General features: G+C 34.2%; 2 protein-coding genes across 6 annotated transcripts; both read left to right on the top strand.

The window, feature by feature from the left end:
* Nucleotides 1-2,215: 2,215 nt before the first annotated feature.
* Nucleotides 2,216-7,751, top strand: LOC108205744 (uncharacterized). Of its 5 annotated transcripts, none has more exons than XM_017375793.2 (14): nucleotides 2,216-2,345; nucleotides 2,484-2,514; nucleotides 3,235-3,305; nucleotides 3,750-3,789; nucleotides 3,966-4,015; nucleotides 4,118-4,225; nucleotides 4,323-4,542; nucleotides 4,845-5,155; nucleotides 5,244-5,369; nucleotides 5,470-5,606; nucleotides 5,723-5,820; nucleotides 5,950-6,035; nucleotides 6,997-7,237; nucleotides 7,341-7,751. In XM_017375793.2, exons 1-14 carry the CDS (start codon nucleotides 2,322-2,324, stop codon nucleotides 7,355-7,357), a joined length of 1,560 nt encoding a protein of 519 aa, XP_017231282.1. In that variant the 5' UTR covers nucleotides 2,216-2,321; the 3' UTR covers nucleotides 7,358-7,751. The 5 variants fall into 5 exon arrangements, with proteins under 5 accessions (XP_017231282.1, XP_017231283.1, XP_017231284.1 ...); XM_017375794.2 differs by having other exon boundaries at nucleotides 2,217-2,345; nucleotides 6,997-7,127; XM_017375795.2 differs by lacking the exons at nucleotides 2,216-2,345; nucleotides 2,484-2,514; nucleotides 3,235-3,305 and having other exon boundaries at nucleotides 3,750-3,852; nucleotides 4,159-4,225.
* A 972-nt stretch (nucleotides 7,752-8,723) lies between these two features.
* Nucleotides 8,724-13,717, top strand: LOC108205843 (bifunctional protein FolD 2). Its single transcript, XM_017375935.2, has 5 exons — nucleotides 8,724-9,050; nucleotides 9,781-9,964; nucleotides 10,636-10,793; nucleotides 11,486-11,698; nucleotides 13,152-13,717. Exons 1-5 carry the CDS (start codon nucleotides 8,937-8,939, stop codon nucleotides 13,380-13,382), a joined length of 900 nt encoding a protein of 299 aa, XP_017231424.1. The 5' UTR covers nucleotides 8,724-8,936; the 3' UTR covers nucleotides 13,383-13,717.
* The last annotated feature ends 833 nt before the right edge of the window (nucleotides 13,718-14,550 follow it).

Genomic DNA, 14,550 nt, shown 5'->3' with positions numbered 1-14,550 from the left:
GAGAATAGGGTGCGTTCTCAGAGATTTAGTCAAAGGAGAAATATAGATTTTGCTGCGTTATATGGAACATGAAGAGAGGGCGCGTTCTTCGGGTTCTTTGGGATTCAATCAAAGGAGGAATTTTCTCTGGCAAACCACCCCTTTAGATCTTAATTCCGGTCTCCTTCGTCAATAGACTGGCGCTAGAAAGAAAGGGTAATCAAGATTTGTAACTTAGATGGAAAAGATGACACGCTGTGGTGATGCTTGTACAAAGAAGATGACTGCTATCGTGAACAGGAGTTCATAAAGGAGTTGGACGCCCTTCATCACATGGATCAAAACCTTCGAGGCATCACCCAGAACTTCTAGGGAATCGATTCTAGGTTCCGGTCCTGCGAGGGTGAGCTAGTTCCAGCCCTAGGTGGCGAAGAAGAAGCGATCAAACCATGCACTAAGAAGGAAAAATTTGCAAATTATATTGTACCTTCACACTTTTCTCATTTCCTATGGACCAAGAAAATCAAGAGCAAAAGCTTCCAATGCTTTTGTTGTTAGTTGCCAACCTACTACTTCGTCTTGGACATGTTACAGCAGGCTTCTCTTTTCCACTCACATCATTAATGTGATTCAGCTCAGGATGATCATGTGTTTTAATCAAATGATTTGCTGGATGGACATGATCACTCACTGATGCCGAAGAGTTTGTACATTTTCTCCTTACTCTAGGACGACGAAAGTCAAGAGCAATAGCTTCCTTGTTATGGGCAACGGAATAATAATTTACAGATGGAAAGTGGAAACTCTGTCTGATGCCTTGTAAAAAAATATAGGTTGGATGTTTAAGGAGTTTCTATACTATATAATTAAACTCAAAAAGTTTCGTGTCATAATGAGCTAATGAAGTTAGATCTCGGCATAGATACATGTTTATTACTCATTACCAGTGTTGTAAAAAGCGGGAATCGGACTTAATCAGTGAAGTCACGGAACAAAGATTAATCGGGGATTGATTGGATTGATCGGGGATTAATCGGATGATTAATGAAATAATCGGATATTTAATCAGTTCGGCGAATTACGGAACAGGGATTAATCGGTGATTAATCGTGATTAATCACCGACTTTTAGAACAGAGCTCATTACCCATCAGGCATGTTCAGGGGTTTTCCGGTAAATTTAAAAAAAAAATGCTTATTATTTAAAATAAAGAAATGTAATAGAAGTTCTAAGTAAGTTAAACTTATAAGTGATTAAATTGTTTGGGAAGTAAGTAGAAATTCTGAAACAAAAACTAGTATTCCCAGCTTTTTATAAGTACTTCCGCATTTTAACACAAACGGGTCAAGAAAAAAGAAGTCGGAAGTTTTGTTGGCCAAACATGCACTTACTAATATTTTAAAGTTTTGATTGGGTTGATTGCATGTATATATCGTGCATGAAGCGTAGATAACTAATAGAGTATATATATATATATATATGTCGTGCATCAGAAGAAGCGAAAATAACCCGGTGTATAAAATATTAGTAACAATATATTATATTATGTTTATTGATACAAATATAGATTTTAAAATATATTTATATATCATATAAATTTATATTTTGAAAAAAATATTAATTCATGAGACGGATTATAAAGTAATATATTCTTTTTATTATGTAACCTTGTCGTTTCATATATTCACAAAAACATAAACCAAAAATTAAAGTTTTGTTTTGTTGTAATGTCTTCGTAATCTAAACTCACACACAAAATAAAATTATCGCGTTGTTTCGAAAATTGCGGCTGGAATATCAAATACTCCCTTTGTCTCATAATAATAGCTGTTTTGACTTTTTTACACGTAATTTGAGGTGTAAAGACATAATCCTATATACTCCATCCGTTTCTAAATAATAGTCGCTTTGACTTTTTGCATGTATTTTGAGGTGCAATAAAAACGTATTTCTACATGTTATTCTTTAAATTTTCTTTTTTTCAATAAAAATATAGATGTCAAATTTTTATTCAGAAAAAGAAAATTTGAAAAATAATACTTAGAAGTATATTTTGTGTACACCTCAAATTATGTGCACAAAGTCAAAGCGACTATTATTTAGGAACGGAGGGAGTATTATTTTTCAAATTTTCTTTTTTTTAAATAAAAATATAGATGTTAAATTTTTATTTAGAAAAAAAAAGTTTAAAAAATAATATGTAGAGATATTTTGTTTTACACCATTATGTGCTTATTATGGGACAGAGCGATTAATACGTCGGGAACTGTATAATTACAACGGTAAGTATACTGTGTACTGGCTTTTTTGCTGAAGCTGCTCTCGAGATTTTGCGGATAATAATGGATAATCGCAAAGCAACAGCGGTAAATTATGTGTGCTTGTGATCTACTTTTCCGATATTTTAGTGTCATTTTTTCGTTTCTTCTCTCAGATTAGGCTTAATTAATGTTAATTCTCGTTTTCAATTGAATATATTTAGATTAGTTTTTGTGTGCGTGCAGGGAAACAATGATTCTGATCAGAGTATTTCGGGTAAGCGTTTTGGCACACTCTCTTCTACTAGAAACTATTGTGGCGTTTGATTCATTAATTTGTATGAAATGTGGTGATAATTGAATGAATTGTTTGATTAAAATTAGAGTTGTAAGATATAATTAAGGGTGAATTATATGAGATGAGCTTAAGCCTAGCTAAATATTGAATGTGTTAGGTGTATCGATTCCTTATTCCCTTTGCTGTAGAATAGCTCACTTCCCTCGGTTTCCTGGTAATTGTGCGGTCGAGAATAGGTGTGTGTGAGTATATTGTATATGAATGACTGCAATTAAAATGATGTAAATTGCAATGAACAGAATAAGCATTGTGCTGTAGAATAAAAGGAGTGAAGCTTCGTGTTAAACGTTTGTGAGTGGGGGTGCGTGTTGAGTATGTAAAACGTCTGTAATTCCGTGTTTTAAAAAGATCTGTTGCATGTGCACGAAAGAAGTAAGTGGGACCTTAGTATGTGCACGAAAGAAGTAAGCGGGACCTTAGTTGATAAGTTTATGGAAAGGAAGTAAGGGTTGTAATCATATGCATGATGGGTGGATAATGAGCCTAAATGGCTTCTGTTCCTACCTCATTTCTTCATTTTGTTCTATGCAACCAACACAGAATGATGTTTATATAAGCAATATATACTTTTACATCATAAAGGTGAGCTTTTTATTTTTTTTATTTTTTATTTTTTTTGTTGAATGTTTGCTATATCAGAAGAAGAAGATTTTGAGAGTAATGTGCATGGAGGTTGGAGTATTTCCTTGGGTGAAGCGACGGAAAGGAAGGTTGGCCAGTTGATTAAATTGCAAAATGATTTGATCATATTTATCCAAGTGCATTTAAACACTCTGACTGAAGGACAAATTACAACTGTGTGTGTGTCAGCAAAGAAATAAGCTTGGTGATTTACTGTTTGCCTCAGATGAATTATAATTTTGGATAAGAAAGTGCTGCTAGTTATAGATAATGTGCACAGCTGATGTTTTGTTTTACTGTTCTCATTCTTGGTAGACTTTTCTATCTTAAGATTATAACTTCACATTTTTTGGTTGCTATACATTTCTTTATAGTCAGCTCTGACAAGTTCACTAAAAGATTTCTTGTTGCTTGCTGCTTGCAGACTCGAAAACAGATCTTGATAGTTTTTAGACCGCCATATTTGTTCTATGACAAAATATATAGCTAGTACATATTCTTGTGTTCTTAGAGTAAATTGTTCACTTATGCAGGGGCGAGGACAAGTTCTTTCACAGCTTGATATGCTAAGAGGTTGTTCACTAGGCCCTTTGCAGATCTCGTTTCTTTTATATAATCAAGCTACATAATCATATGGTTGGTGCAATTTGTAAATGACCCTTGCAGTTGAGAACCGATAATATGTTGTTGTACCTATGTCCTATTTCTTAGAGTATATGATCTTTAAGTACAGCTGTTTGATGTTACAGATGCTCATCGACTTGAACATGTAACTGGGCCGAGTAATACCCCTCAGAAGGTTTGTTGTTTATTAATTTATTTTAAGTACCATAATGCATCAGCAGCTACACAGTTGTATTTAGAGCAACTGTTGTTATTTGGCGATTGAATGGCTTTACAGAGGGACAAATGTATTCAAGATGAAGTTGATAATAAGCGCAGGTTGAGCTGCCTCACAGATAGAGTATCTCCATGCACTTCAGATGAAGAGAACATATCTGATGAGGAGGTATTCATGTTGCATAATCGTACTATCAGTTGTCTTGCTGGTATTTCTGGTATTTGCTTACAAAATATAAGCATCTGCATGTTGCTGCTTTTACAAGGTAATAATGGAAAACAATATGCTCCTGGCGCGATCCACCTCCTCAGGATGTGGAAATTTCCCAAAAGTTAATTTTCCAGTTTCTGGAATTGATAGGAATGATGAGAAATGTGCATGGGCTGCAGTGAATAGAGAAGTTGAGGAACTGGTTCATGTAAACGAAAATGCTATGTGCTCCTCATCTCCAGGTGTCTTTTCAAAAGTGAGCAAATCCGGCAAAGGTAGTTCATCCAATTATGGCTACTTGGACTATATTTCTGCTATATCTGCATTTCTGATCAAGGCTTCAATTTATATCTGGAAATGCTTGATATGACTAACCTGTACCAGATGAAATAGTCTATTTATCATCATCATATAGGGAGTACTTGGGTGCGTGTGTGTGTGAGAGAGGGGGGACATTAGGTTTCCTTTGTCAACACTAAACGCTAGGGAGAGAGGAGAGGAGAAAGTGTTGTCCGCTACTACTTATCCACATATATGTGAATTCATTTTCTGATGTAAAATGTCCAATCGGCTGCAGGTGTCGGAGGAAAAGCCAAGCCTAAGTTTTCTTTCCATTTGCAGTCACATAAGCATGTCAATGATAATACTTTCATGTCATCCAACGGTATCCCATTGCTTGAAGCATCCGAATTTATTAAACCCATAAATGCAGAACAATCCATGTCTGACCTACTAGAGTCTTTCAAGGGAGGGAAAATAGAGCAGTCAATTATTCATGCAGGGCAAGAAGAAGTGTCGGTTAGAGGGAATGATACCAAACACTCAATGGCTGCACTACTGGACTCCTTCCAGGAAAACAATGTTCTGCCTCATGGGGATGCTGAAGTGGTCAGACATCTAATTAGTAAATTCGCGTCTTTGTACAATTTTTTCAAGTGTTGGACCTTCACCTATTTATTTTCTATTTATTGCCCAGATTAGTAGAACAAAAGAAAGACTGCAGCTTGTGGTCAAAAGAAACATATGTTCATTGGGTGATAGGACCTTAGATGGTGACAAATCCCCTGATATGGTGGACAGTGATTCATCAAGTGATGATAAGGTCTCTATTCTTTGAACTGGTTATTAAAGAATGCTTATACTCTACAATGTAGTACTTAACCAGATTTTAGTGACATCTATGCACTGTTATTTTCACATAGGTTTTTCAACAAAATCTAGAGCATATTATTCCCAACTCTAAAAGAATAAAATCCATGGCTGATCAATTTCAAGAAGCTATAGGTGAGGCTACAGCAAGAGATAAGGAGATTCCCTTTGCATTGCCTACACATATGGGGTGAGTGAGATATCAGAAATGTCCAGCTATGCACCTAGAATAGACAGGAGATGAATAATTGCTATTTATAAGAGAGAACGTCATACTTAGGCTTTTTAACATGATGGAATATACAGCACTGGATTGTTTGGGAAATTGCAGAATGTAATACAAAATGAGAAGGAAAGAGATATGAATTTTATGAAGCAGTTGCAAGCTCAAGCTTTTCCAGAAGGTTAACCCATGGAATTGTTTATTGTTTTATGATTTATAGTTAACACAGTTCCTTCATGAGCTGCAAGTTTGCACTTATCAGTTATCTTAAGTTCTAATCAATAATCATATTCGTGAACATCCCATGAAGGAGACTACTTTGATGTGAGAATCTTGTCAAGATGGCTGGAGGCAAAGCTGACTGTTTGCTCTTGCCTGTTCATCCAACACAAAGAGGTATTACTACGTTTTATAATATTAAAGACTTTACTTATTGTACATTCTTGAGGTACAACCAGAATTATCTTAGAAACAGGTGGTTTAAAAGTTTAATTAAAAATAATAATATGAATTAAGTATATAATATTATATGCATGGTGTCCTTTCTACCAACATTTGCTAGTCCACGACATCAAAGTTTTTGAGCTATTCTACGTAATGTCCTTGAGTGTGCATACGTGTTTGCACTATACTCAATAGCATAAGGTATGATTGTGGAGAAACCCATGTAATGTAGCAGTATATAAATGTATTGCAATTTCATCTAAATGATTACACCTTAAAATATCACAAGGTTATAGTCTTTCCGGATTTCTAAGTTTTCACTTTGCATGGTAATGCAGTAAAATGAGACATTGTAGTTAAGCGTCCATCTTATTATAGGTGTTTGGCTAAGTCACTAGTGACGCTTATTATCTGGGGCGGAGGCATATAGCGCTGAGCCGCACCCACCGAGTACCCTCAGATTCGAGCTTTAAGTTTTATATGTATAAGTATAACAGATTTGCACAACTAGTGAGAGTTTAGCTGAAATGCATGTTTATTGTGATTCAGAAGTACTGGTTTCAAATTGTATGTTAACAATTTTCTCGGAGCATCTGAATATACTCAAACATATCTTCTATATAGATTAGAATTACAAAATTAGAGACTAGGGTAAGTCTGTTTTAGAAAAACATGGTTAAGGTTTATATTCTCTCAACGTCTTTACAATTTAGCTTACCCTCAATGTAAATTCTCCCTCCGCCACTGGTTATGATGACACCAGATTTCTAGTTGCAATATATTACTTCTAACAAGGAAGCACAATCTTGATTCTGGACATCTGACTTGTGGTTATCTACTTAAATCAACATCATTTTCACTTCCAAATTCCTACTGAATAGCAATGTGATTAGTGTCCTCCGTAATACTGCAGGATTCTCGATGGGTTGATAACTGCCAAATAGAATTGAAAAAAGGAAGGAAATATACAATTATGTTTAGCTCAAGATCTTGTGGTGACATTGAGCTGGAAGTAGGGAATTCCATACGTATCTACTCCCCCTGGTATGTCCCATACACATTTTATACCATTCCTGAGCTGACTTGGAGTCTTCAAAAATACAAACTAATTGTGCGTGACGGTAAACGATGTTTGGTCAAGATTACAGCCACAGGTAGTAGCCGCAGCATGCTACAGCCTACAAAATTATATTAACTAATTGTTGTAATTGGTCAGTGGTTAATTGTCTGTTTTTATAATGAATCTATATTTTACAGGAAAGAGGTCCGAGTGATGGAGAAAGATGAGATTGTCATCCTTTCAACATATTTTTCACAAATTCACTTGATCAACGAATGTTAGTGTTACTAATGATACTAGGTTTCTTCGTGCAAGTATTAACATAGTATTGAAGCAGTCCTGTTGTGATCAGTCACCCATGTGTTGCAAGTTGAGGTGTTGAGCGTTTATGAAGTTTTTGTTTAAATGACCATATGACAAAGAGAGAAACAATGAGGGCCGAGGATGGAACTGCGAGGATTCAGTGAAGGCAAAACTATGTTGCAGACGTTGAAGCACTTAATAGTTGCACATCTAATTATGATTCAATGATTTTCGATCTTTTTAAAAATATATTTACAATTTGAGAATAGCTGACAACATTCAATTAAAATGTAGTTGATTAGATATATCGTAATGTCAGCTTCTCTGATCTCTTATCTTTACAATATTGTCAGCATTCAATTAAATTGTACTCCCTTTGTCCCTTTGTCCCAGGAAGGTTAAAAAAAGTGTAATTTAGTGAAAAAATAAACAAAGTGGATTAAGTTAGTCGAATCAACTAATATTTAATATTTAGTATTTAATATATAAAGTGAGTGTAGTAAAAAATTAATTTATGTACGAAAATTATGTACTTCCACTGTCCCAACAGTTTATTTACATTATTTTTACACGTATTTTGATATTTTTATAAAATATAATTTCATAATATTTTTTAAATTTTTTTTTTCCTGAATAAAAATCTGGCGTTCAAATTTTTATTCAGAAAAAAGAAATTGAGAAAATTTTATGAAAATATACTTTCCAAAACCTTAAAATGCGTTCAAACGATATTATTTAATGTAAAAACCTACTCCCTCTGTCCCATAATAAGAGTCGCTTTGATTTTTTATACGTAATTTGAGATGGAAAAAAAAAAAAAACATAGCTCTACATATTATTTTTCAATTTTTTTTCTAAATAAAAGTTTAACATCTATATTTTTATTTAGAAAAAAAATTTGAAAAATAATATGTACAAGGATGTTTTTTTTACACCTCAAAGCGACTATTACTATCATAGTATGGGACACAGGGAGTAAGGTAAAAGCAGAGTTACAGAAATCGGGAATCGGACCTAATCGGTTGAACTACCGATTCAAGGATTAATCACAAATCGGGAATTAATCGGAGTGAAAATCGGATTTATTTTAATATTAAAATATTATTTAATATTTAGTTATTATAATATTAGCTATTTAGTAACTAATATATTTATCTTTGTTCATAAACTCTATAAGTATTCATATTTAAAGTAATATAGTGTTTTAATTTTAATAATTTATCATATATATTTCGATTAAAAAATATATATAAAGATTAATTAGATTTCAAAAATCGAATGGCAATCCATCTTAATCGGAGATTTTTAGAACACCGGTCGAAAGTGATCGGGTAGCATAGCTGTGCTATTTCACCGACCACCGCAAGAGAGAGCACAAATAAGTACTGTACTACTACACCCCAAGCTACGGATATTATATCCTCCTCGTATTTTGTGCCTTACCTATAGTACATACACTGATACATTTGCTCAATCAACTTGTTTCAAAAATGGCGTCGCCGTCGGATCACCATGCCACCGTCATCGACGGCAAGGCAATAGCTCAGACTATCCGATCTGAAATCGCGTCGGAAGTTAGCATTCTCTCCGAAAAGTACTCCAAAGTAAGTTATTTCTCCCATATTTCTCGCCTCATGTTTCTTCTGATTACGATTAGTTACTTGTTATAGTTAGATACTTAGATTGTTTATTTATTGATTTAAGTTGCGAGAAGTTAGTCTGATTTTGACTTGGTTGAATTTGTGTTTGTATTTTAGGATTATGTCGTTTGAATTGGAATCTAATTTTAAGCTGTGATGAATTTAAGTACTGTAATGATCTTCGTGTAAGTGCATTATTGGTAACCTCAGTTGTAATTTAATTTTGATAGAAATGGTAGTACTGGGAATGACCGTTTTGTATGTGTGAGTGGATGGATCATTTACTTTCTAAATGGTGGGATTGAGTTTGAGCTGTACTTCTGTACTTCATATCATTATGTGACTAGAAATGAATCAAGGAATAAATATTGTAGAACATACTAAAAATTTCGTTTCATTCCAACCAACCAAACATACATAAAATTTTCGAGGAATGCCACTTTAAAGTATACAGATTTCTCTGATCATGAACAAGTAATTAGATTGAGGTCAGACTGTAGTATGTCATGGATATTCCAAATTATGTCTGCGATTCATTGTTTTGTGCGCACTACTTAGATACCTCATTCTGTCAATTAAATAGACTATTAGAGTCCTCGAAGATATGTTATTAGGGTAACAAGTTGATAATTTATTTTTTTGAAGATGGTAATACTGAACGAGCAGAGTTTATGTCGTGCTTATCATATGTCAGGTCCCAGGATTGGCTGTTGTGATTGTAGGATGTAGGAAGGATTCTCAGAGCTATGTGAGCATGAAAAGGAAGGCATGTGCCGAAGTTGGGATTAAATCCTTCGACATAGATCTTCCGGAGGACGTACCTGAGGCTGAATTGATTGCCAAGGTAGATGAGTTAAATGCAAATCCTCAAGTACACGGTACGGTTTTGTGTTTTTAATGATTTATTTGTGGCTTTAGGATATCATGAATATTTGAGCTTTTCTGGAACATTTTCAAGTTCTATAAATAGTTTTCTTTTACCATGTCTAATGTTTTCACTCCTCTAGATCTACCTGACCTGCCTATCCATCCTACATGTTTCAGTATACACAATTCGTTCCTAAACAGTTTATAGACATGTCAGGCATTGTATCTGACACACATATACATATCTACCAGCAATTTTTTCTTTTGCAATGAAGGATAATCTAGCTTTATATGGATTTCAACTGCCATCTTTTACATTGTGTTATGCTGAATAAGATCAGATTGTTAATATAACTGATCAGCAATTATCTTCATATCTGCAAATGTTTGTTACTATATAAAGTAAAACTCTTGATATTGAAATAGGATGAATTATGAATTACAAGTGAGCAATATTTTCTACCATACATTACATATATGTTCTCATCACATCTAAAACATATTATTGTGTAATGTTCACTATATATTCTCATAATTATAGTTCTTATATCCCATGAACTATTGTATAGAATTTTATGTGTGTTGTAATGCTTTACCTTTACATGAGAAATAAGTTTATAATCATATCATAAGTGACTGTCTTAAAGTAAAACTATTGAGGAATTATTATGTGCGATGGTAGGTATACTTGTCCAGCTTCCACTACCAAAACATATAAATGAAGAGAAAATATTATCTCAAATCAGCCTCGAGAAGGATGTCGATGGCTTTCATCCTCTGAACATTGGCAAGCTTGCCATGAAAGGAAGAGACCCCCTGTTTCTTCCTTGCACTCCTAAGGTAATATATCAACATTCCAGGTCTATATGAAATTAGATATTCATTTGTGATATAGTAGCATAATTTTTTTTGTTTATTACTGACACATCTTATGTAAGTAATAATATGAATAAGACCATCTCCAACCCATGTACCATTTTGTGTCCATTTTGCACTATGTTGGTGTAAAAATTACTCCATTCACAAAAAAATTACTCCAACCCACTTCCACTATATATTACTAATTACACCAAAGAGATCTTTTGTCTATAACTAGATACATTCCTTCTAAACTTTTCAAAAGTTTTTGTTTTGTTATGATATAATAGGAAATGAATAGGATGTAGATGGAACAAATTTGTTTTGTTAATAACCATAAGGGTGTACTTGGTATTTTGAAAAACTTCAAAATGGTGTGAAAATTACACCAAATGAATATTTGACACCAAATTTGGTGTCACACTATTCATATGGTGTAATTTTTACACCGTTTTGGAGTGGGGTTGGAGTACAAAAATTACACCATTTTACAGTTTTGGTGTTGGGTTGGAGATGCTCTAAACATTACATATTGATTTGGCTGTATTCATACAGTCTAGGGTGGTTATTACAAAAGAATTTTGTTTTAAAACACAAATATCTTAGCTCTAAGATTTTGATGCAAGTTTCACTACTTTAATATACTTTGTACTGAACTAGCGCTTACTCGACAGGGATGTCTTGAACTTTTGTCAAGAAGTGGTATTAGCATTAAGGGGAAGAAGGCAGTAGTGGTGGGTCGAAGTAACATTGTTGGATTACCAGTTTCACTTCTACTTCTTAAGGCGGATGCCACTGTTACTGTAGTCCACTCACGTACTCCAGATCCAGAGAGTTACATACGTGAAGCAGACATAGTGATTGCTGCAGCAGGACAGGCAATGATGGTAAAAAGTTTCTTCATTTTTATTTTGTGTGCGTGTGTTTGATATTCTTGATTATAGGCACCTAATCTTTTTTTCCACTGTTAAATCCTATGTTGTGAAATTTATTACTGTTATATATAGTGTCCGACATAATGTTTTTTTTACTCTCTGCATGATCTGTACAAGGGACTATATACCTTTCTGTATACCTGATAAGCCAATGGAAAAAATGATAAATATACCTTTCTATATACTGTTTGAAAGTGCTAACCATAAGACTCCTTTACTGTTAAAAAACATATAGGAAACGAGTTAGGGGGGTTCTTTTGGAGTGAAGAGATTACTCCTTCCATCCTAACTCGATTGTGTGTTCAAAGGAATTCTGGTCCTGGTTAGGGATCTAATTGGGAGTACCGTTCAAAAAATGATGTGGTGTTGGAAAAAGTGTAGGTAGAAAAGTGTTGTTGTAAAATTGCGTAGTTATTGGTAATATTTCTGATATTTGCATGTTTTGAGGTATAATATATAAAATTAATATTTTTGGTGAGTTTAATTAATTTGTACAAGCTTTTATCAAGCAGCTTTTTCCAGAAGCATGGAAAGACCTGCTAAAATAGCTTTAAACCAAAAATTGTTGTTCAGAAAAGCTGTTTTTACATCTACTAATAAGTTTTTTACTAGCTTTTCAACAAAAAGCTATTGTCTGCAACAACAAAACCAAACACGGCCTAAAACCAACAAATGTGGAGAGAAGATATGTACACGATAAACTAGATAAAGATGCACATCTTTGTAAAGGAAAACCATACCTTATTCTTTAAATAATTGCAAGAAAAGAAATTGAGCACCCATCTTCAGTCACCAGAGGAGCTGAGGTTAATAAATCAAATTCCAATCTCTAGTTCTCTTGGGAAGTACAGTGCATGCATAAAGAGTATTAGAAACGGTGGTTGACTCTGTATGCGTGACTATATAGGCTTTTATAATCAGAAACTGTGTGAATTTCTTGCCAGAAACAACATAATCATGGTAAAATGGTCAGAAACTATTAAAAATTAGGGATAAGGGTTGGGATGTATATCTGACAACTCCAAGGGTATGGACTATTGAGATTCCATTTTGTACCTTACGGGGCAGATGTGCCCTCCGGCCAAACTTTGGGGATGAAATAGTACATACCATAATTTGCTTGCAAGTTAGAGCTCACCGTATATTTTAGTACTCCCTCCGTCCCAAATTATGTCCCTTTTGGTTTTCAAGAAGTCAAATTGACCCATTTTAAAATAGACCAGAAGTACTTTCCAATGCTATAATTCTTTTTTTTTCTCCAATTATATAATATATATAAATTTCAGTCAAAATATAGTCAATTTGAATAGTAAAAAGTCAAAAGGGACATGTATTTTGGTACGCAGGGAGTATTATTTTGGCTAATTCATTTACATGAATATATGTCTATCTAATGTAATTTCAGATAAAAGGAAGCTGGATAAAGCCTGGGGCTGCTGTGATTGATGTTGGGACCAATGCTGTTAATGATCCAAGTCGAAAGTCAGGGTATAGGCTTGTGGGAGATGTTGATTTTCAGGAAGCTTGTAAGGTAGCCGGTTGGATTACACCTGTTCCAGGAGGCGTAGGACCACTGACTGTTGCAATGTTACTCCAAAATACTTTGGAAGGTGCCAAGCGAGTGATCGGGCAGTAAATTTCAGTAAATTTATGTTGTTACTTGCTAGAGGCGTCAAGGTCTGAACAGTTCTAAAGAACAACCCTTGGTGGATGAAATTTTCACTCTCTCTAGTGTTTGCTGCGACTGGCAAGTTGCAGATATGTATTATTTTTTTGAGTTGAAGGTATGCATATCGAAGGTTAGCTCTAGTCAGCCTTCTTGCAATCTGCAACTAACGCAAATGATAAAACCCCTTCTCATGGTCTTATTCTATGTAGGGTTCACTAAGTATATTCTGCTATGTTCATCAAGTAACCTGTTGTGATTTTGTAATGTAAATAAAATATCTTTGTCTCGAACTATTTCTTTCAGTTACACTCTTGATCAGCTTTCATATTGTACCATAAGCTAGAAACGATGTTCTGCAATGACTAATCTGAGATTCTATTCCCTTAAATATAAGAAAGTGGACACTTATGCTATATTCCACAGTTTTATTTAATGATAAAAAAGGAAATAAAGAGAGATATAATCTCTTTAACTTGTTCCGGAGTGATATTCTTAGAAAGAAAGGCAAAGAGTTGACAAAAAATCTGTTATATTTGTTCAAAAAAAATTAAATTGTGCATGGTGTTGGTGATGGTTAGATCATAGATGTGTAGTGTGATGTATTTTAATGGTGATTAGAATACACATAGGATCCTCGGCCAGATTTATTTCTTAATATGAATCTGTTAGAGCAAAACGGAAATGGAGTTGAGTACTTCAAGAAATTAGTGATCTAGCTTAGAAATTTGAAGCCCCTTTGTTTTCACCAACGTATAATACCAATACTTAATTGTATGAAACGGGACAAGTGACACAAGGTTTAGAACTTGAATTGTGATTTCCATGCCGGACTAAACTTGAATATATATTGACTAATAGAATGCAAATATGTGTTTGTATCTTCTTAGGCCTTGATATGGTCTCGTGTATTTACCCAATCATCTAGGCGCCGGCTATGCTTTCTTATTGTCTAGTTTACATCTGACTAATAAAACTATTCGGGTGAGATGTACGCAGACTATACCTGTACTCCTTACAGTATACGTCGTCGTGTCATGAGTTCCTTAAGCAGAGAGGACCAGTCAAACTTGAACATGTAAATGGTCTCTATAAAGAATTCTAATGAGAAGAATACCACTAGAAACAAGCACAACCT

This window comes from Daucus carota, chromosome 2 (assembly GCF_001625215.2).
Source record: "Daucus carota subsp. sativus chromosome 2, DH1 v3.0, whole genome shotgun sequence".
In the NCBI taxonomy this organism is placed as follows: domain Eukaryota; kingdom Viridiplantae; phylum Streptophyta; class Magnoliopsida; order Apiales; family Apiaceae; genus Daucus; species Daucus carota.
This window is presented reverse-complemented; position numbering and strand designations above follow the sequence as displayed.

What these genes read in the sequence shown, in the direction of transcription:
- LOC108205843 (XM_017375935.2), top strand. Translation starts at nt 8,937, where the DNA reads ATGGCGTCGCCGTCGGATCACCATGCCACCGTCATCGACGGCAAGGCA. An exon ending in TGCAAATCCTCAAGTACACG is followed by an intron (nt 9,965 to 10,635) that starts GTACGGTTTTGT and finishes GTGCGATGGTAG; the next exon opens with GTATACTTGTCCAGCTTCCA. An exon ending in CAGCAGGACAGGCAATGATG is followed by an intron (nt 11,699 to 13,151) that starts GTAAAAAGTTTC and finishes ATGTAATTTCAG; the next exon opens with ATAAAAGGAAGCTGGATAAA.
- LOC108205744 (XM_017375793.2), top strand. Translation starts at nt 2,322, where the DNA reads ATGGATAATCGCAAAGCAACAGCG. An exon ending in TTCTGATCAGAGTATTTCGG is followed by an intron (nt 2,515 to 3,234) that starts GTAAGCGTTTTG and finishes TTGCTATATCAG; the next exon opens with AAGAAGAAGATTTTGAGAGT. An exon ending in GCATTGCCTACACATATGGG is followed by an intron (nt 5,607 to 5,722) that starts GTGAGTGAGATA and finishes TGGAATATACAG; the next exon opens with CACTGGATTGTTTGGGAAAT.